The sequence below is a fragment of the Bos grunniens genome, chromosome 20 (genome assembly GCF_055505025.1).
Source record: "Bos grunniens cultivar Pamir isolate PY7600 chromosome 20, Bosgru_T2T1.0, whole genome shotgun sequence".
Lineage (NCBI taxonomy): Eukaryota > Metazoa > Chordata > Mammalia > Artiodactyla > Bovidae > Bos > Bos grunniens.
In genome coordinates, this window is record NC_141184.1 from 54,977,476 (window position 1) to 55,000,499 (window position 23,024).

A 23,024-nucleotide genomic window follows, 5' to 3' on the forward strand; every position below is an offset into this window, starting at 1 on the left:
CTGATGGACATTATTCTGAATGTATAAAAATTAATTATACCAAGAAAATGAGCAGAAGAAAATTGTTAGAAGATTTAGGAAAAATAAGTATGTTAATCTTTGAATTCTTTGTTTTTATTTATGTTACTTGAAAAGTATTTTAACTATGACAACATGGTGTTACAGATAAAATTGCTACCTTTTTACTATGAAATGGGCTCAGTTAGTGTTTTAGGATTAATTTTGTGAAATATGGCACTGAGCATTTCTGTGTCAAGTGTAAGGTCTTGCTTTCTAAAAACTTAATTGTTATGGTTTACTTATTTATTTGTTTGGAGTCGGGGATGCACATTCATGAATTCATAATGCAAAATGTGTAAAAACATATCTGACAGTGTTTTTGTAAAAAGTTTTGTCATTGTCTTGGTTGTAAATTTACAGAATATTATTAACTTGTGGTAATATGTGAATTGTATTTTTAATAGGTAGAAGTATAGGTGCAGATAATGTATGTAGAGATAGACTGGAAAAGACCATCATTCTTTTTACTAAAGTGGTAAGTTTGTTTTTTTAATCTTAATTATGTTTTCTCAAGTGAAATATAGATACTTGAGTTTAGTAAAGAAAGTGATGTTTTTTAAGCATACATTTTTGATTTAGTGTTAAAGTAACTTATTTTCTTACTGTGTACAGGAAAGCTAAAAAAGCCCTTTGTATCTTAAAGCTTTTAGAATACATATAATAATTAAATTTATATATACCATATGTCAAAGTGTATAAGTCACCTGGATGTAAAAAAATCAATCCTAATAAAAGAGAAGTTGATTCCTCAAAGTCTCATTATTCTCAAACCCACTGGAAAAAGCAGAGATAAAAAAGATAGTGCAGCACAGCATAAAGTAGGTAAGATGTTACAGTAGATAATATAAAAAAATCAGTATATTCATAATGATAGTTTATCATCATTAATATCACATATCTTTTGAATAGAATCATATGGATGCACTGTCTGAGGCAATATGTATATATTTCAGATAAAATTATTTTATAAAAAAAATTAATGGATATAGACAGCCAAATCCACAACATGGAAAACTCTACAGGAAATGATCTGTTACCTCAACAAATAAGTAACAAGGGAAAAAAAAGAGAACCGACACTATTGAATCCTTATTCAAAAAACCAACTATAAAAAAATCTGTGAGGGAACTTTCCTGGTGGTTCAGTGGTTAAGAATCGCTTCCAATGTAGAGGATGGGGGTTCAATCCTTGGTTGGAGAACTAATCACATATGCCACATGACGTGGCCAAATAAAAAAGTAATAATTTATGAAATTCATGTTTATAATCTCATGACTTTATTAAAGCTTTTAAAATTGGAACATTTTACATGTGCCTCCAGTTAGAATGTGTTAACATATTCCTTGGTTTCTAAACCCCTTCTCCTCCCATATTTCTTAGAAATTTCTAGTTAGATAAGAAACTTGCTCACATTCAGGCCTTCTTGTTTTTTTAATGATGGGAGGGAATGGAGTAGGGTGACAATGACGAGAATATTTTACAGGTGATGCTGCGTATTTCCTACTGCATCACATCAGGAGATGCACAATGTCTGATTGCTTAAAACTGTTTATTGAGTTAGCCATTATTAAATTCTTCAACAGCCTTTCCCTTGATTCTAGCAGCCATTGATGATCATAGTTTAGATCTTTTGTTTGAATAGGGGTTACAAAATGATGGCATTCTAATTCTATTAATATTATTCCTTTTACATTTAATAGCTGGAATTTTTCTATATAGAGGAAATCTCTCTCATCAACTATTTGATTCATTGAGATGCAATTGATGTAGAATATATTTTTGATTATTTGCCTTTATTATTTTTTAAAGGCCTTTCTTGTACTTTTGGTATCACATTTGCTGATTGATATAGAATTAGTATGAAGTAAGTTTATTTTGAATCTTGTAGTAGAAGTAATAGAAAGTTCAGGTGATGAGATACAATCTGATTTATTTCGCATTGTATGGTATACCCCAGGAAGTATATTACCTGTGAAAGTGGACTTCCCACCAAGATTCCAAACTTGCTAAGTATTTATTACCAGTTATTAGATGTACCTATGAATGATTATATTCCTATGTGAATTTGAAGAAAATGTATTAATTCTTTTTTCTTTATAGCTTTTGGACTTCTTGGATCAGCATCCCTTTTCGTTTACTCCTCTAATTCAGAGATCACTGGAATTTTCTGTAAGCTATGTGTTTACAGAAGTTGGTGAAGGTGTTACATTTGAACGATTCATTGTCCAGTGCATGAATCTTATTAAGATGATTGTCAAAAATTATGCTTATAAGCCATCCAAAAATTTTGAAGGTAATGCTTTACTGGTAGTTTCATTTTTTTCATTTCCTTATTTTAATCTTAGTGTGAAGTAATTGCTATTTTTATGTAAGTTTTTTGAAGTTCATTTAAGTCTGAAAAATAAACTATTGATGGGACATGAAATAGAGATAAGGATTAGAGCTTTTGGTATATAAATGCCAGCTTTTAAAAGACATACAGTGCATTTAGTAAACTACTGTCTTTTGTAACACAGTAGAACATCAGTTGAAGCCTAGGTCTTTTAAGAATTAAGTATTCAGTAACCGCTATAGCTCATTTGTAGACTGTATTTATTTGTACAATTAAAAGTTTTCTTTTGATCATCTATAAAGTGATTCTAGGCAGGTTAAAGTTGCTTCTAGAATAGGTTAAACTGCTATATTGCAGTTGACCCTTGAACAACGCAGGGGTTAATGAGTGTAACTTAGAGCTGGCCATCCATACTCACTGTTCCTGTGCATCTGGGGATTCAGCCAACCATGTATACTGTAGTTTAGTATTTACTGTTGAAAAATATCTGAGGGTAATTGGACTCACAGAGTTCAGAGGTCAACTCTGTTTGGAATTCATTCATGTGTATGTTTATCATGATGAATGAGAATGCCTTGTAGAAGAGAAAGAGAGACATATAGGTAAGTCACTTCAATATGATGTGATAATATAGGTTGGAAATGGACTAGCCATAGTGGTAAGATAGAAGCAAGACTGATGTGTGTGTGGTATGAATAAAAGCAAGAGCATCTTTGAGATATGTCCATAATACAAATGAAAATTTATATATTGCTATTTAGAAGGTATTCTTAAATGTATTTGTTTCACTATCCAGCATGGGTAGAATGCTTGTCTGAATAATTAACTTGGAAATTTTATTTTTCTAGATAGCAGCCCTGCAACTCTGGAAGCTCATAAGATTAAGATGGCATTCTTCACATATCCTACTTTGACAGAGATATGTAGAAGATTAGTCTCTCATTATTTTCTGTTAACTGAAGAAGAACTGACAATGTGGGAAGAAGACCCAGAAGGCTTTAGTAAGTATCAGTTTGTCAGTTTTTGCATGAATTTTTCCTCCCTTTCATCAATAGATATCATTTATTTGATGATAGGTATAATAACATTGTATTTTAATGTAGTGCTTTTGTTCTGAGAATATAACTTTCAAAAGTTAGTTTATTCTCTCTTTATTAGTCATTAGTACAAATTGAGAAGCAGAAAATGAATGATTTGTTCAACTATATAGAATTTTTTCCAGAAAGATAAAATTTTTTAGAGTTATATAGTTTAAAACAAAAATATAAAATTAATTGTCTTTCTCTGTTATCAGATCACTTTCTCTGTGGTTCATTCTTTATTATTTTTTATTTGTAGATTTTTACTTCAGAAAGTAGTTTGGAGATGAAAATTTCTGAATTGCTGAATTGATTACCTATTTAAGATATTTTAATTTAAAATTAATTTTTAGATTAAAATATGTCTATAGGAGATCTTTTTTAACATATAATTTTATTTTTAAATTTATTTTATTTTTGGTGTGCTTTTCTCTAGTTGCGGTGCATGGGCTCCTTACTGGGGAGGCTTCTCTTTGTTGTGAAGCGTGGGCTCTAGGGCATACGGACTTCAGTAGTTGTAGCTCCCGGGCTCTAGAGCACAGGCTCAGTAGTTGTGGATCACGTCCTTAGTTGCTCTGCAGCATCCTCCTGGATCGTCCTGGTCCAGGGTTTGAATGCGTTATCTCCTGCTTTTTTGAATGCGTATCTCCTGCTTTGGCCAGTGAATTCTTTACCACTGAGCCACCATGGAAGCCCTGTAGGAGGTCTATTTAGTCATACTTTAGTAGTAGGTAGACTGTCAGGGCCTTTGCTACAGAAAATCAAGGAGTTGTGTGTTTGATAAACTACTTGGGTGTGAATAAAGTGTGTGTCATTTATTAGGTTGGTGCAAACATAATTGCAGTTTCCAACCACGAATTTTAAATCATCGTAAGTAGGCTCAAACACACCTTTATTAATCAAAATAGGAACCGTTACAATCAACACATTTTTTGCTTATGAGAAATGTTTGTTTATTCCTGTAACAAAAAAATCCATGCTTTGGGATTTGAAAAACTCCTAAGGAAAGCATGTTCTGCCTCCTGCTGGTTGTGGAAGCATTTTCCTTGCAAAAAGTTGTTGAGATGCTTGAGTAGTGGTGGTTGGTGAGACAGCCATCAGGTAAATATGGCTTCGATGGTCCTCTCAGTTGGTTGTCAACTTCTGATGGCTGGCTCCTTATCTTCAAGACTCTTGTTTCTTTGCAAAATTTCTTGAACCACCAGTACACTCTATGTTCATTAGCAGTTCCTGGGCCAAATGCATTGTTGGTGTTGCGAGTTGTCTCCACTGCTTTATGACCCGTTTTGAACTCAAGAAAATCGCTCGGATTTGCTTTTTGTCTAGCATCATTTCCCTAGTGTAAAATAAATATAAACAGCATCCTAAAGGAGATCAGCCCTGGGTGTTCTTTGGAAGGAATGATGCTAAAGCTGAAACTCCAGTACTTTGGCCACCTCATGCTAAGAGTTGACTCATTGGAAAAGACTCTGATGGTGGGAGGGATTGGGGGCAGGAGGAAAAGGGTACGACAGAGGATGAGATGGCTGGATGGCATCACCGACTTGATGGACGTGGGTTTGAGTGAACTCTGAGAGTTGGTGATGGACAGGGAGGCCTGGCGTGCTGCAATTCATGGGGTCACAAAGAGTTGGACACGACTGAGCAACTGAACTGAACTGAACTGAATAAGTCATTAGCAACAAAACGTAGAATTAAAAATGTACATTAAGGTGATGGATAGCATAAGCACGGTTATTTAAGATTGCATTTCAGTATTAGGCAAAGTTCAACAATGGAAAAGCGCAATATACTTTTGCACCAACCTAATACTTCTGCCGTGGTCAGACATGGGCTAGGTTTTAGCCTCTACCCATCCCTTTGACTGGATACCTTTGTGTAGTTTTACACATATATTTCCAATGTTTTTAAAACATCATAAACATTTTTGTAAGACTTACCTTCTTTTTTGTTTAGAAATATTTTAATCCATTTAGAAAATACAATAGTACCCTGTATAATGCATATTTTTTGTTTTTGCTTTTTCTTGTAGCTAAACTCTTATGATTCGTATTGCTTTTTTAATGTAGTAATACCATATTATAATATGAAACACTGAATCCCCAGAGTTTTAAGAGTTCTGGAAATATTTTACTTTAAATATAGAAAATTTATGGATAATGTGACTAATCATTTAAACTTGTAAAACATCACTATTGTATGAAATGTTTCTCAGAATTGAACGACAGTGTATCAGGTAATGTCACAGACTCAGAGAGTGACAAATACTTTGAGCTTTTCTCCATACAGAGTGTGTGTGTGTGTGTGTGTGTGTGTGTGTGTTTGTTTGTTTTTTGGATGTGGCATGTGGGATCGTAGTTCCCCGACCAGGGATTGAACCCATGCCCCCTGCCTTGGAAGCCTGGGATTTTCACCACTGGACTGCCAAGGAAGTCTTCGTACAGACTTTTTAACGAAAGTGAGAATGCTTGTGGTTACGAGCACTTTGATGTACACAGATGTCATCTGTAACTTATGGTAAAGAGATCTGTGTAAGGCCTTGTGTTCCCAACTGTTTGCTCTGTGTTATTTTATAATAATTTGCAGCTGTATTATATTGATATTACTGAAAATCTTGGTTTTCCAAACTGAGATTTTAGAAACATCATTATTGCATTTGTGGAGAGCATCATTTGTCATATTTTTAATTGCAGCAGCGGAAGAAACAGGGGGAGATTCTTGGAAGTACAGTTTGAGGGTGAGTACTGATTGAAAGAAAAATTGATAGGGAAAAGGGTAATGCTTCTGTAAGTTTCTTTTTTTTTTTTTTTTTGCTTCTGTAACTCTTAGTAGAGAATGATACTATATTGAAGATTTCAAGCATTAAGTCAGGTAGGAAACATATTTATTATTGCAAGAGTCCATATTTGAGAAGAAAGCACCTATTTAATTATGAACTTGAATCTGAAATTTTTTGTTAAGTTGGAGGTTTGCAAACTGAATTTTCCTTCATTTTACAAATTGGAAATAATTGTCATTGCAGAAATAGGAAACATTTTTGGAAGTTACCATTTTGGCTAGAAACATTTTTTTCCTCCTAAATATTTTAGTAATTATAAAGCTTCTTCTGGTACATTATTTCTCTTACTACTTAGTATGATTCTCAGAGACCAGCCCATTGCTTTCAGTTATAGAATTCTTTTTAAATATACTTTATTGATATGGCTGACATTGAGGAAGGTTTATCAGATGTGGACTTTGAACTGTTCTTTTTTGAAGACTTTTGTTTATATAATTTGCATTATCTGTTCCATAAACTTCTATAGAACTTATAAGTTTTATAAAAAAATTTTTTTCCTGCTCTAAGTCTTTAAAACTTTCTCTTATGGAAACTGTTAAATATATTGAGAAACAGAATAATATTATGAATTCTTTTATGTCCAACACCTGTTTTATCAGTTATCAATTCGTGGCTAGTCTTGTTTTGTATGAGTACTCCTTCACCAACTTGGATTATTTTGAAGCAAATATCTGAGATGATGTATCGTTTCATTTGTACACATTGAAGTATGTACATTTGTAATTGATTTTAAACATAAATCACAATACCTTCAAAATTTAATTGTATTCTATTTTATGAAACAACTAGTGATTTAGTACTTTTAAGAATGAAAATGAGTCATTCTTTTGTGTAATTAACATTGTGATTTCTGTTTTTAAAATTTATTTTTAACTGGAGGATAGTTGCTTTACAATGTTATGTTGGTTTTCTGCCATACATTAACATGAATCAGCCATGGGTGTACACATGTCTCCTCCCTCTTGACCCTCCCTCCCACCTCCTACCCCATCCCACCACTGTTGTCACAGAGCACCAGGCTGAGCTCCCTGTGCTGCACAGCAGCTTGCCATTAGCTGTCTATTCTACACATGAGAACATTGTGATTTCTTTTGTACTTTGTGTCTGTTAAAGAAAATACAACTCTGTGGTGAATTGAATTCATTAATTATTATTGTTACTTATGTCACTGCCAGGAAAAATAAATAATTTTTAACATACTAATTCTTCAGACAGTCATTTATAGTCCTGAATCTATAAGTAAATGTGGTTCCAGATTGCTTTTTAAATTTAAAGAATTAAGTAAAATGTAAATGGAAAATTTTCCTCTCTGTAGTTTTGCATTTTTCATGTATAATGCCAAATGATTGAAGTAGTGAAATAACTTTTCCACGTTATGAATGAAATTATTATAATTTTATTTCCCATTGGGTTTATGAAAAACACTAATAAACTTTTTTCAAAAAAACATCAAGAATTGGAAACATATTCAGAGTTTTAAGAATGAGTATTCTTTGTGTAGAATTAATCATTGCAGTATACCATTGTTTTCATTAGAAACTTATTTTTTTCCCAACAGCCATGCACTGAAGTATTATTTATAGATATATTCCATGAATATAATCAGACTCTAACTCCTGTACTTTTAGAAATGATGCAAACACTTCAAGGTGAGGTATATTTTGTGATATTTTGATTTATCTATTAATCAGTATTCAAAAAAATATTTTGAGTTCCTGCTATGATATGTTTGCTAGATCATATACCAGACATGAATTTGAGAAAGACTGAATGTGTGGCTTTTCTGAGAGAGTAGCCTTCAAAATAGAAAGTAAGAATGGCAGTTCACAAGTGAGATAGGCTTTGGTTGTGGTAGTTAGATTTTGCCCTGGTAAGCATACTAAAACAGTGGGCAGTCATGAATATTGCTTGGGGGAAAGAATCTATGTGGAGCATGTTGTGGGAAGTACTGGGTGAAAAAGTTAAAATAATAAATGTTAGCTTCATGATGGTGGGAGTGGAAAGAATGTAATGGATTTAAGAGAGAATTATGAAGTGAAATGCGTGGCATTTGATCTTTGTACACAAGTAATTAACTATTAAAAGTGATTTGTCATTTCTGACTATTCTGATAGAGTGTAAATTTCAGGGAGGAGGCCTTCAATACATCTTTTTTTCTCACCCTGTTCCCAGTGTCTGGTACACAGAGTTACTGTTTGTTGATTGATTGACTTTTGGCAATTAACTGACACTGCTGGGCAAGGGAATCTTACACAGATTATTTGGTTGATTTGGGCAGGAGTTGAATTGTAAGGGATCAAGTGTTGAGTAGGTGGTAATGTAAGGAAATAAAGGTAGGAGGATCTCCTGTAGAGAAGGAGACTCTTGATCTTGTTTGTACCATCAGAGGGTAGCTCACTTTTTAGGCTTTTGTTTTCTCAAAAAACTAATGGAGTGTTCCCGCTTAAATTATAAACCAAGGGAGTAAATGAGCTATCCATCAAGTTTTTTGTGTTCATTTAAAAGATAATGTGAGCATTCATTGTAGTTTCATATAGATTGATTTCTAATGTACAGTTATTTACTAATTTCTTAATGCAACATTATAGATTCTTAAATTTGGTAGTATACTGCTGAAGTTACCTTTTTTGTTGTTGTGTTTAGAACATTATTTCCATTTTCTCCCATCCATTTATTTTTATTAAACCACTTCAGGAAATTGGTTAAGCTAATTAGGTTACCCTCTGGTAAGTTGCTCTATGATGGTAAGGTTTATAGTGATTTCAGAGTTTAGTTATTTTCTTTCTAGTCTGGAGTGATTTACTTATATAGGGCTGTATGCTTAAGAAATCATATTTAACAGCAGAAAAGTGCTTTGATAAACTTGCTAGGAATCTTTCTGTCCTAAAGAAATATGCTTACTGAGTAAAGTAAACTGTGTTCTTTGTGTCTTAACTGTGGTCTTCTCCTGGATAGCCATGCAGGGACTGCCAGCTCTTTATTCTGGTTTCACGTTACATAATGGTTCTCATTTACATTTTTCATTTTGTTGTCAAAATTGTTAATGTATTGTCATAACCTGGCTTATTTTTTATATTTAGGAAAATAAAACTTTTTGTATGAATTGCCTATTCTTGTTCTTTTTTTTTTTTTCCTATTGTGGGATTCATCTTTTTATTCTTTTAAAAATTTTTCTCTTATAATCAGGATATAATACAGTTTTACATTTATTTTCCTAGAATGTTGCTTGATGTAACATTTTCCAAATATGTTATAATGGTTTCTAAAGCTGTAGTATGGTTTTACTTGTTGTAACTGTCTTCTCTAATGATGATGATAAAAAAACTTAAACTTTTCTCTTATATATTTAATATCCACGAAATACATTGTAGTTAGCTGAATTGAGAAACTTAACAAATTGAGTTTAAGTGTTTTTTAAAAACTAGTTTTAATTTACCCTTGTTGATATTTGTTTTTACAGGTCCCACTAATGTGGAGGATATGAATGCACTATTAATCAAAGATGCTGGTATGTTAAATGAAAATGATTTAGAGACATTTATTTCTTCAGTAGGGTGTGTCTGTTTTGTGGCAGGTATTATGCTTGGAGAGTTGGTTTACAAGGATATCTAAAATTTAGGAATTATCTGGTGATAGAGAGTGAGCAAACAGTTGATTTTAACATAGTACCAGTTGATTAATGCTAGAATAGATGGTAATCAGGTACAGTTGATTATAACATAATATCAGTTGATTAATGCTAAAATAGATGGTAATCAAGTAGTGCCATGGAAAACTACAAGGTATTAATAGTTTTGGTGTACCCAGGGAGCGTCTCGTAAAGAAGTGCTCTGTGAGGACACAGGATAAGTGAGGGTTAATAAGTGGCGAAGTGTGGTTCCGGATAAAAGGAGCAGTATGGACAGAAGCTTGAAGGGAAGAGGGACAAGCACAGTTAAGTTCTGACTCTGGAGTATTTGATTTAATTGGAACATAGTGTTTAAGGGGTTGTGGTGAGAGAAGAGGCTGGAAAGAGGGTTATCAGGGACCATAGCATAAATTCTTGCATCCATTTGGAAGCGGATGTTATTTTTATAATTTGACATGAATAATTTTAAATGAATGTAACTTTCTCTTTGAAAACACTGAATATTTAAGAAAAAAATAGAGTGATGTAATATAAATGTTTCTGAAATGTTTGTTTAAATAATTTCCTGGATTAACATATTGTAGATTTCCCTTTATTAACTTATTACATATTTCAAAGTAGTCTTTAAGACTTATTTTATTACATAAGCACAATTAGCACTTGGCCCAGTATTTGAAATTAATTCTTTTTTTAAAATCTTCTTCTTAGTGTATAATGCTGTTGGATTAGCAGCTTATGAGTTGTTCGACAGTGTTGATTTTGATCAGTGGTTTAAAAACCAACTTCTTCCAGAATTGCAAGTCATTCACAACAGGCAAGTATAAAACCTTGTGTTTGTTATACACTTATCTTACCTTACTCATTTTCTAATGAAGACTAGAAGGTGTTAAAATTGCCTAAAATTAAAAAAAAATCATAGTATGACTTAGCTAATAGTGTCTCATGTAGAAAGGAATAAGACTTGAATCTTATAACTGAAAAATAAGCAAAATCATTTGTTATTTTGTTATTTTACTTCAAATGTGAATTGTGACATGTCTGATGTATTTGATAAGATAGTTTGCAGGATGAAATTTTATGCAGAGATAATGGAAGATAGGGATCTCTGAATTCTAGACGAAGATTATGTACAAAAGGAAGCCAGCTGAGACTTAGCAGAGGCTAGGGCTGATGTCAAAAGGAGCATGAACAAGTAACATCCATGAAAGGTAGCTGTCTGAGGATCACAGAGCATTGGAAGTCTGTGGGGAAAAGAAATTGCAGTGGCACTGTGGCAGAAAGCATTTGGACACACTTGAGGCTTGTATTAAGGTATCTAATTCAGTAGTAAAGGTCAGTCCGACAACTTAGTAAGTAGGACTTTTGCCCAATTTTAATTTTAGGTAATGAATAAGTAAAATGGAAGGGGAAAAAGCATTTCATAATTTGTATAAAATTTTCTTCATTTAAAATTAGACACTTAAAAATTTTCAGAAGCCTTTTTTGTTTTGAATTGGGAAGTTCTAGTGATTTATTTCTGTAAATGTGGTACTTAGAATGCTTAGTATGTAGTCATAGAACAGTTAACATGGCTACCTTAATACATGAATAGAGAACCATTCATGTATGGATCACTTTATAAATATTTAGAGCAATAGAATTGTGAGCTAGAGATGCTTTAAAGGTAATTTTCACCATTAAGTAGCTATCCTTTCAGTTTTCAGTCAGTTATTCAATCACGAAATGTTTTCAGCACTGGGATTTGCTGTGTCCTTTCGGGACAGTGGTGATTAAAATGTTTTTCAACTCTGCCCTCTGGTTGCTAGTGAGCCTTTAATGGAGAGAAAGCCTTCAGTATTGAGACAGATTTGCAGTTTGATTGTCCCTAAATCCTAGAGGCTATTTAGTCTAGACCTGTGCTATCCAGTACAGTAGCTAGTATACATGGTTACTGAGCACTTGAAATATACTCAGTGCAAATGAGGAAATGACTTTAATTAACTAAAATTTGAATTTAAAACTAAAGCAATGTAAAATATATATTGATGACATATTGAAGTGATAATATTTTGAATATATTGCAATAAGTGAAAATGTGAAATTTTCACATGTATCTTTTACTTTAATGTGGGTACTAAAATTTGAAATTGCATATTTGGCTTACATTATGTTTCTTTTGGACAAAACTGGTCTAGACTTGTATTTCTCAAACTTTAATATGCATATGAATCACCTGGTGAACTGGTTAAAATGCAGGTTCTAAGGTTTAGGTCTTGGTCAGATTGTGTGATTGTGTCATTGTTCCAGGTAATGATCCTGTGTGTCTGGGACTCAAACTTTGAGGAACAAACTGACCCCTGCTATTAACTTTGCCTAGAAGTGACTGTCGTCTTAGAATCTGAACCCTTCTGAGCTTCATTCTCTTTGTCTCAAATGTTGAATGTGGTAATTCCAGAGATCTCAGTCCAAAATTGAAGACTGTGTTTCCTTCTTTTACTCTATACAAGTCTTGTTTACTTCTACCTCTGTGGCTGTTCAAATTGTCCCTATCCCTTGAAAAGGCATTTTTTAGTTTTCTGCCCCAAATACTATTTATCTTAGTGAAGTGAGTGCAAGTCGCTTAGTCGTGCTGACTCTTTGTGACCCCATGGACTGTAGACTGCCAGGCTCTTCTGTCCATGGGATTCTCCAGGCAAGAATACTGGAGTGTGTTCAGTTCAGTTCAGTTCAGTCGCTCAGTCGTGTCCGACTCTTTGCAACCCCATGAATCGCAGCACAACAGGCCTCCCTGTCCATCACCAACTCCCGGAGTTCACCCAGACTCACGTCCATCGAGTCAGTGATGCGATCCAGCCATCTCATCCTCTATCGTCCCCTTCTCCTCCTGCCCCCAATGCCTCCCACCATCAGAGTCTTTTCCAGTGAGTCAACTCTTTGCATGAGGTGGCCAAAGTACTGGAGTTTCAGCTTTAGCATCATTCCTTCCAAAGAAACCCCAGGGCTGATCTCCTTCAGAATGGACTGGTTGGATCTCCTTGCAGTCCAAGGGACTCTCAAGAGTCTTCTCCAACACCACATTTCAAAAGCATCAATTCTTTGGCCCTCAGCCTTCTTCACAGTCCAACTCTCACATCCATACATGACCACAGGAAAAACCATAGCCTTGACTAGACGAACCTTTGTTGGCAAAGTAACATCTCTGCTTTTGAATATGCTATCTAGGTTGGTCATAACTTTCCTTCCAAGGAGTAAGGAAATTACTTTTTAATTACATGGCTGCATTCACCATCTGTAGTGATTTTGGAGCCCAGAAAAACAAAGTCTGACACTGTTTCCACTGGTTCCCCATCTATTTCCCATGAAGTGGCGGGACTGGATACCATGATATTCGTTTTCTGAATGTTGAGCTTTAAGCCAACTTTTTCACTCTCCACTTTCACTTTCATCAAGAGGCTTTTGAGTTCCTCTTCACTTTCTGCCATAAGGGTGGTGTCATCTGCATATCTGAGGTTATTGATATTTCTCCCAGCAATCTTGATTCCAGTTTGTGTTTCTTCCAGTCCAGCATTTCTCATGATGTACTCTGCATATAAGTTAAATAAACAGGGTGACAATATACAGCCTTGACGTACTCCTTTTCCTATTAGGAACCAGTCTGTTGTTCCATGTCCAGTTCTAACTGTTGCTTCCTGACTTGCATACAGATTTCTCAAGAGGCAGATCAGGTGTTCTGGTATTCCCATCTCTTTCAGAATTTTCCACAGTTTATTGTGATCCACACAGTCAAAGGCTTTGGCATAGTCAATAAAGTAGAAATAGATGTTTTTCTGGAACTCTCTTGCTTTTTCCATGATCCAGCGGATGTTGGCAATTGGTTCCTCTGCTTTTTCTAAAACCAGCTTGAACATCAGGAAGTTCATGATTCACATATTGCTGAAGCCTGGCTTGGAGAATTTTAAGCATTACTTTACTAGCGTGTGAGATGAGTGCAATTGTGCGGTAGTTTGAGCATTCTTTGGCATTGCCTTTCTTTGGGATTGGAATGAAAACTGACCTTTTCCAGTCCTGTGGCCACTGCTGAGTTTTCCAACTTTACTGGCATATTGAGTGCAACACTTTCACAGCATCATCTTTCAGGATTTGGAATAGCTTAACTGAAATTCCATCACCTCCACTAGCTTTGTTCGTAGTGATGCTTTCTAAGGCCCACTTGACTTCACATTCCAGGATGTCTGGCTCTAGGTTAGTGATCACACCATCGTGATTATCTGGGTCGTGAAGAGCTTTTTTGTACAGTTCTTCTGTGTATTCTTGCCATCTCTTCTTAATATCTTCTGCTTTTGTTAGGTCCATACCATTTCTGTCCTTTTTCGAGCTCATCTTTGCATGAAATGTTCCTTTGGTATCTCTGATTTTCTTGAAGAGATCCCTAGTCTTTCCCATTCTGTTGTTTTCCTCTATTTCTTTGCATTGATCGCTGAAGAAGGCTTTCTTATCTCTTCTTGCTATTCTTTGGAACTCTGCATTCAGATGTTTATATCTTTCCTTTTCTCCTTTGCTTTTCACTTCTTTTCACAGCTATTTGTAAGGCCTCCCCAGACAGGCATTTTGCTTTTTTGCATTTCTTTTCCATGGGGATGGTCTTGATCCCTGTGTCCTGTACAGTGTCAGGAACCTCATTCCATAGCTCATCAGGCACTCTATCTATCAGATCTAGGCCCTTAAATCTATTTCTCACTTCCACTGTATAATCATAATGGATTTGATTTAGGTCATACCTGAATGGTCTAGTGGTTTTCCCTACTTTCTTCAATTTAAGTCTGAATTTGGCAATAAGGAGTTCATGGTCTGAGCCACAATCAGCTCCTGGTCTTGTTTTTGCTGACTGTATAGAGCTTCTCCATCTTTGGCTGCAAAGAGTATAATCAATCTGATTTCGGTGTTGGCCATCTGGTGATGTCCATGTATAGAGTCTTCTCTTGTGTTGTTGGAAGAGGGTGTTTGTTATGACCAGTGCATTTTCTTGGCAAAACTCTATTAGTCTTTGCCCTGCTTCATTCTGTATTCCAAGGCCAAATTTCCCTGTTACTGCAGGTGTTTCTTGACTTCCTACTTTTGCATTCCAGTCCCCTATAATGAAAAGGACATCTTTTTTGGGTGTTAGTTCTAAAAGGTCTTATAGGTCTTCATAGAACCGTTCAACTTCAGCTTCTTCAGCGTTACTGGTTGGGGCATAGACTTGGATTACTGTGATATTGAATGGTTTGCCTTGGAAACGAACAGAGATCATTCTGTCGTTTTTGAGACTGCATCCAAGTACTACATTTCGGACTCTTTTGTTGACCATGATGGCCACTCCATTTCTTCTGAGGGATTCCTGCCCGCAGTAGTAGATATAATGGTTATCTGAGTTAAATTCACCCATTCCAGTCCATTTCAGTTCGCTGGTTTCCTAGAATGTCGACATTCACTCTTGCCATCTCTTGTTTGACCACTTCCAATTTGCCTTGATTCATGGACCTGACATTCCAGGTTCCTGTTCCCTTCTCCAGCGGATCTTCCCAACCCAGGAATCGAATCCAGGTCTCCTGCATTGCAGGCAGATTTTTTTACCGTCTGAGCCACCAGGAAACGCTGTTCAAATCCCATCTCCCTCTGCCTGCTCTTCTCTCTCATGTTTTTGTGATCCTAGTCTAAAGTTTTGTGGTCTTTAATTCTTTTAGATATGTTAAACATATTGAGAGCAGGAAATGTACTTTTTATTGGAACTTTAATGAGTAATTCTTTATATGTATTTAGTAATCTTAAAATATTGTAATTTTCTAAAAGGTGTGTTATATTCCGTAGTTTACTACATTGTCACCCAGAAATATCATCTTGCCACTAAATAAATATAATACCGAGAGTTTGTGTCTACAATTCTTGGACACAGGTGGTTTTTCCCTTTGCCTAAAGAACCTTCATTTTCTTTAGCAAAGATGGCCATAGAGATACAAGTGTATGTACATGTTACTGTAAATGTCAAGTCTAGAAATTTCTCACAGTGTTTTCAAAATACTCTTTGTGAGATGAACAGAATTGGGATTAGGAAATTGAGTACCAGAGTTCCTTTATTTTTATTATTATCATTACTTTTTAATAGCCTCTCCTGCCTCAGGGTTTGGGACATCAGCTGCTTACACCTATTAAGATGAACTCTTTTTGGTTACTTGAGGAATAGAAGTGAACCTGGCTTTTATGTATATATCTATGTTGTAATTACTTAATACAAAATAATCAGATTTATAATATGTCTGCTAAGAATTTTCAGTTTTTTAGATCAGAACTTTGTTGTTAATATTTGTACTGCGGTACATGTAAAAGTAGCTTTTAGATTTTTGTATAAAATGTGTATTGCCTTCTTACTACATTTTAGATTTAAATGATGAAATATGCTTAGTGACATAGGCTTCTTAAAGTATCTAACGTTTTGATTGCATGGTTCCCATCTAGGTATAAGCCATTGCGACGCAGGGTGATTTGGCTCATCGGTCAGTGGATTTCTGTGAGATTCAAGTCTGACTTAAGACCCATGTTATATGAAGCGATATGTAACTTGCTTCAGGATCAAGACTTAGTGGTATGTTGCTTACATGTCTTAAAAGAGTTCTTTATAAGTTTAACATATGTCAAAGTTCAAATTCAGAAATGGTTTATATCTTTCTTTAGAATGTTGGCAGTCTTTCAATGCTGTAGTTATTCCTTGGTGAGAAGTTTGATTTGAGGGAAGAAAATCTTTTTAATGCCATTTGTCCTTCTGATCACTAGTCAATGAAAAAAAATTGACCAAAGTCTACTAACCTGTAATTATTTATAATTTTTTAGTATGAATAAAAGAAGGCAGTTTTCTTTAAAAAAAAATCCCTTTTAGCTTAAATATCCTTTTTCTTATTCACGATAGAATTTGTAATTTTTACGTTTGAGCTAACACCATAATCTGTTTTATCCTTACTGTTGATTCTTTTTTTGTCTCTCAGTTTTGAGAAGTTTTTTTTTTTAGTTTTGTTTTAGACTTTGAAATTGTTTCTTTTAGGACTTTTTCTTCATGTGTAGCATTTCACATAATATTCTTGATTTTGTGTTACTGAAAACTTGATAATGACTTCTTCATTGCTTTGTTCCACTTTAGTAGGTTTGTTGCTTTATTTTATGTTGATTACTCAAAGAGCTTTTTTTTTTTTAAAAGAGGTTTTCCCTCAGTGCTTTATTTTATGCCTCAGTGAGAATATATTCATGACTTATTGTACTTTGTCTTGTACTTAGATTTGACTCCAGCATAGTCTTTAAAAAGTGAATCTGGTTGTCTTTTTCCGAGTTTCAAATTATTTGTAGGTAAAATTAAATGATTTTTACCCCCCAAATTATGATAAGATCATATTTAATCATTTCTCAGTATTCCACCTTAAAAAATTTTTTTAAACCTACCTGATTACTCTGTCTTCCAGCAAAGGTTTGGGTCATTTTTCTCATTTTCACATGTGTACATGATAATATAAACTATTTTTAGTGTTCAACAAAAGAAAACATAATTAGGGAAATTACAAAATTAAGAAAACATCATAATTGCAGAAGCATGATGCATTCTAAAAGCAAATAGAACTGATCTTTTGATTTTCTGCTTAAATGTTACTTACTTTGTATAAATAATTGAGAACTTACTCTAAATATCATTCTATAATTATTAAATAGTTTAAGGAACCCCTGCTTAAACAAGGGAATCTAGTTTTATTTTATCCTGTTTAAATTCTTAGAAGTTTATTGATAATATCTAAGCTTTTCCTAAGAATACTGTTTGCTGGAATTAATTTACTTTTGTAAATAGAATAAATTCTATTTATTTAGAATAAAGCATTTATAAGATTTTAAGTTTTGTTTTCCTTCTTGGAAATATTATTTGCTATTCTGTCAGTGGTGTCAGAGAGAACACATTAAATGCTTTATGTGAAAGTGTTACAAAAGATATAAATTTCAGGTAAATTTTCTTGGGAAAAGAGAAATTATTTGGATTTTTTTTTTCTTTCTTTAATGAGTCTTCTGGGAAAGAAATGAAGAGAAAAATGAGTCATTTTGGTCAGCACTTTAAAAGTGGAACATTAATTCTATCCCATTAACAAACATTATTGGGCAAAAGGGTTTCATGACAAGTTAAGTTTGGAAAACACTGAACTACATATTCAAATAATCCTCTTTCCTGTAGCATCAATCAGAACATTAAAAATGTACATTGATTGTGTTGTGACTATCTAAGATAACAAATACATTAATATCCAAGGAATGCACTTTGAGGAAATGCTGTTGCAGATACAGCTTTTGCCCCTTTGCTGTACGTCTTTTGGTGGCTATGTCTCATTTGTTATAACTTCTTGAGAAAACAGTGTTTTGTAAGGCACTAAGTTAACATTGCATAGTTTACCCCCCTCCTTTTTCTTGTAAGTACTTTTAAGATCAGTAGTATGTAAGGTTTACTGTTCTAATTTCAACTTGTGAGAAATGCTGGCTAATGAAATGTAGGAAGATACCATATACATAGAGACATGCAGCAATGTGCAAATGTTCAGACATATATGTACAAACATGCATACAACTGCATTTGTATGTATATACACATATGAAGGCAATGGCAGCCCACTCCAGTACTCTTGCCTGGAGAATCCCATGGACGGAGGAGCCTGGTGGGCTACAGTCCATGGGATCACTAAGAGTCGGACACGACTGAGCGACTTCACTTTCACTTTTCACTTTCATGCATTGGAGAAGGAAATGGCAACCCACTCCAGTGTTCTTGCCTGGAGAATCCCAGGGACGAGAGGCCTGGTGGGCTGCCGTCTATGGGGTTGCACAGAGTCGGACACGACTGAAGGGACACAGCAGCAGCAGCAGCAGCACATGTATGAAAAAAGTGAAAGTGCTAGTCGCTCAGTTGCTTTGCAACCCCATGGACTGTGTCCCGCCAGGCTCCTCTGTCCATGGAATTCTCCAGGCAAGAATACTGCAGTGGGTAGCCATTCCCTTCTCCAGGGGATCTTCCGTACTGAGGGATCGAACCCAGGTCTCCTGTATCGCAGGCGAATTTTTTACCATCTGATCCACCAGGCAAGCCCACATACTTTGTGGGTGTATGTACACATTTACACATATACACACACACAAAGCACATAGATTCTCATGAATCTAAATCTTCTTTGGCTTTCAGAGTCCATATTCTCTTGCTTGATTGCTGCTGTTACATAGATGGGATACATATAATTGTAGTTGTCTGTGTGGCTTCCTAGTCTTATAGACATGTTATTACAAGGCTGGCTATGGCAGAATAGAAATAGTACAGCAGCTGGGAAAACCAGTTTCTCCAGTTGGTATCAGTTCAGTCAGTCAGTTCAGTTGCTCAGTTGTGTCCGACTCTTTGCAACCCCATGGACTGCAGCATGCCAGGCTTCCCTGTCCATCACTAACTCCCAGAGCTTACTCAAACTCATGTCCATCGAGCTGGTGTTGCCATCCAACCATCTCATCCTCTGTTGTCCCCTTCTTTTCCTGCCTTCAATCTTTCCCAGCATCACGGTCTTTTCCAGTGAGTCAGTTCTTTGCATCAGGTGGCTGAAGTATTCAGCTTCAGCATCAGTCCTTCCAGTGAATATGATTTCCTTTAGGATTGACTGGTTGGATCTCCTTGCAGTCCAAGGGACTTTCAAGGGTCTTCTCCAACACCACAGTTCAAAAGCATCAATTCTTTCACGTTCAGCTTTCTTTATAGTCCAACTCTCACATCCATACATGACTACTGGAAAAACCATAACTTTGACTAGACGGACCTTTGTTGGCAAAGTAATATCTCTGCTTTTTAATATGCTGTCTAGGTTGGTCATAGCTTTTCTTCCAAAGAGCAAGCCAGACATCCTGGAATGTGAAGTCAAGTGGACCTTAGGAAGCATCACTATGAACAAAGCAAGTGGAGGTGACAGAATTCCAGTTGAGCTATTTCAAATCCTAAAAGATGATGCTGTCAAAGTGCTGCACTCAATATGCCAGCAAATTTGGAAAACTCAGCAGTGCACAGGACTGGAAAAGGTCAGTTTTCATTCTAATCCCAAAGAAAGGCAATGCCAAAGAATGTTCAAACTACTGCACAATTGCACTCATCTCACACACTAGTAAAGTAATGCTCAAAATTCTCCAAACCAGGCTTCACAGCACTTGAAACCTGAACTTCCAGATGTTCAAACTGGTTTTAGAAAAGGCAGAGGAACCAGAGATTAAATTGCCAACATTCATTGGATCGTTGAGAAAGCAAGAGAATTCCAGAAAAGCATCTACTTCTGCTTTATTGACTATGCTAAAACCTTTTGACTGTGTGGATCACAACAAACTGTGGAAAGTGCTTAAAGAGATGGGAGTACCAGACCACCTGACCTGCCTCCTGAGAAATCTATATACAGGTCAAGAAGCAACAATTAGAAGCGGACATGGAACAACAGACTGGTTCAAAATTGGGAAAGGAGTACGTCAAGGCTATATATTATCACCCTGCTTATTTAACTTATATGCAGAGTACATCATGCAAAATGCTGGGCTGGATTAAGCACAAACTGGAATCAAGATTGCTGGGAGAAATATCAATAATCTCAGATATGCAGATGACATCACCCTTATGGCGGAAAGTGAAGAAGAACTTAAGAACCTCTTGATGAAAGTGAAAAGAGGAGAGTGAAAAAGCTGGCTTAAAACTCAACATTCAGAAAACTAAGATCATGGCATCTGGTCCTATTACTTCATGGCAAATAGAAGAGGAAATAGGACTGTTAAAAAAATTTTTTTTTATGAGCAAGGAAGGTTTATTGGAGGGCCTTGCAAGCAAGGAGCACAGGGAGCTTATGCTGAAAAACCTCAAACTCCGGATTCTTTAAAATTTTATAATATGGGAAACTACTGTGTGGAGTAAGTCTCTATCCCTGTGAGTCGCACGATGATGTTGTTTGATCCAGGGGATTATAATGCAAGTTGAGTGAAAATCGTTTGGTTTATTTGAAATAGTATTACAACTTTTCATCAGTATTTTGTAATTAAAACTTGGTCTAGGGATAATCGGTAATCATTGATGTTACTGCAATATTTGGAAACATTTTTGTAATGTTGAGAATTTTGATTAGGTTTAAGATAATGCTAATGCTACTTTGAAAATTTGTACTTCTTTTTTTTTTTTTTTTAAATGCCAGTTTTTAATTGTCTCGAATTTTGCTGCTGTTCTCATCATTAAGGACTTGAAAAATGTTTTGGTCTCTCAAATGAAGCATGTAAAGTTTATATATAAACCTTTAAATGTCATTCTTTCCTAAGTTCATTTTTTTCTATTAATTTGTACTTCTGAGTTTATTCCTGACTCATCTTTAAAAAGCAGATGCTTTTAGTTTTTTTACTTTTTAAAAGTTAAGAATTATATCAAGTAAAGAGAAAAATTCAGTGACTAAGATTAGAGCTACCTGGTTTTCCATATTTCCATTGTAATATTTCAAGTATGTAAGAAATAAAACATTACAAATGCAGTGAAATCTCTGTATCTTTCTTTTCTCCCACCTGTATCTTTCTGTGCTCATTCTGTTGTCTTTTTGTTGAGCAGAGTTTTTTAATTTTAGTGTAATCAGATTTATTGATTTCTTCTTTCTGTTTTGTTGTTTTTGTTTCTTGTTTAAAAAGTTGGTTTTCTTCATACTTGCTTCTTTATTCCATCTGGGATTTATTTATCAACATGATATCAAGTAAGGTTCCATTTTTATTACTTTTTAAATAAGGATAACAGTGCTCCAATGTTTATTGAAAAATCCATTTAAAAAGTATCTTCTGCATGTTTTCTTCCATTCCTCTTAGAACATGTTACGTAGTAGATACACTGCTTATTTATGGCAAGTTTCAGATTTTAGAATGTTATTACCACAGTATAAATAGAATGGCTAAATCTTTGATGAGAGCAAGTTTTGTTTCCTAGGACTCTAGATGATTCTCTAACCAGAATATTTGATTTGCATACAGGGCTGCTTTAGTTGTAAGGTTTCTGACCCATTAATGTCTTTCAATTTTGGAAATTATAAGTAATTTTAAAGACTCATTTTTACTTAGGTTATTTATGCAGTGTTCAATAAAACAAGCAGGCGTTGCTTGAAAATTAGCTTTAGTGTACTCTTGGACTGCCCTGGTGGCTCAGATGGTAAAGCGTCTGCCTACAATGTAGGAGACCCAGGTTCAATCCCTGGATTGGGAAGATCTCCTGGAGAAGCAAATGGCAACCCACTCCAGTATTCTTGCCTGGAAAATCCCATGGACGGAGGAGCCAGGAAGGTACAGTCCATGGGGTCACAAAGAGTCTGACATGACTCTGCGACTTCACTTTCACTTTTCACTTTGACTCTTATAAGAGGCAGTATATAATGTACATTGTGGTACAACCAGGAGATTTGTAGTTTGGGGATGGGTGTTTTGGGGTTATTGTCTGTCAAGCAAAGAAAAGGCCATCCACATGGGCAGATTGACTGCCAGCGTGGCAATAGTGAATTTTCTAGATGGAGTTTAAGAAGGCACTTTGGCATGCACATGACCTCAGCAGATCCTGAATGCGCGGGGAGTTGCAGCTGGGATGTGGGCAGAGGTAGTTTTTAACAAGGTGCATTAAAACTCTCCTATATTTTCACTTTTGTGTCTTTTATGGGTCTCCCAATTCTATCAGACTTTCTGTCTTATAGTTTTGATTTTGTTTTCCCACATGTCCATCCTTCATGTCTCAAAAACACTATTACGGAGTTTTTTCCACTTGTCCCTCCTCCGTGTCTCAAAGCACTGTTGTAAACTTTGTGTTAGTCTGTGTTTTCACAAAATGAATTCTGAATTAACTTATATTCAACAAATATAATTTCCAAAGAAAACATAAAAAGAAAAAAATCTGTTTGAGCCATAAATTCCTAGGACACTCTAAAACTAGGAGGAAAGGCAGCCTTAATCTAGTAACTAGTTTCTTGTAGTCTGTTTTGGCTTTGTATTGATATGTCTGGTATCCATATTGCATGAAAATGAGCTTTAGAAATT

At 35.1% G+C, this 23,024-nt stretch overlaps 1 protein-coding gene across 9 annotated transcripts in view; it reads left to right on the forward strand.

Moving 5' to 3' along the window:
- IPO11 (importin 11) overlaps window positions 1-23,024 on the forward strand; it is a 205,453-nt gene that overhangs the window by 56,447 nt on the left and 125,982 nt on the right. For 4 of the 9 annotated variants that reach the window (XR_015148847.1, XM_086361893.1, XM_086361895.1 and 1 more), the window contains 8 exons: window positions 465-535; window positions 2,161-2,353; window positions 3,241-3,393; window positions 6,165-6,208; window positions 7,869-7,959; window positions 9,771-9,818; window positions 10,647-10,752; window positions 16,410-16,536. Coding sequence is in view for 7 of the 9 variants with exons in the window: in XM_086361893.1 (XP_086218019.1) it covers window positions 465-535; window positions 2,161-2,353; window positions 3,241-3,393; window positions 6,165-6,208; window positions 7,869-7,959; window positions 9,771-9,818; window positions 10,647-10,752; window positions 16,410-16,536 (833 nt within the window). In the remaining 2 variants the exon portion in view is untranslated. Of the gene's footprint in view, window positions 1-464; window positions 536-2,160; window positions 2,354-3,240; window positions 3,394-6,164; window positions 6,209-7,868; window positions 7,960-9,770; window positions 9,819-10,646; window positions 10,753-16,409; window positions 16,537-19,810; window positions 21,494-23,024 lie in introns of those variants that run through there. The other 5 variants (XM_086361894.1, XM_086361896.1, XM_086361901.1 and 2 more) reach the window with 4 other exon arrangements.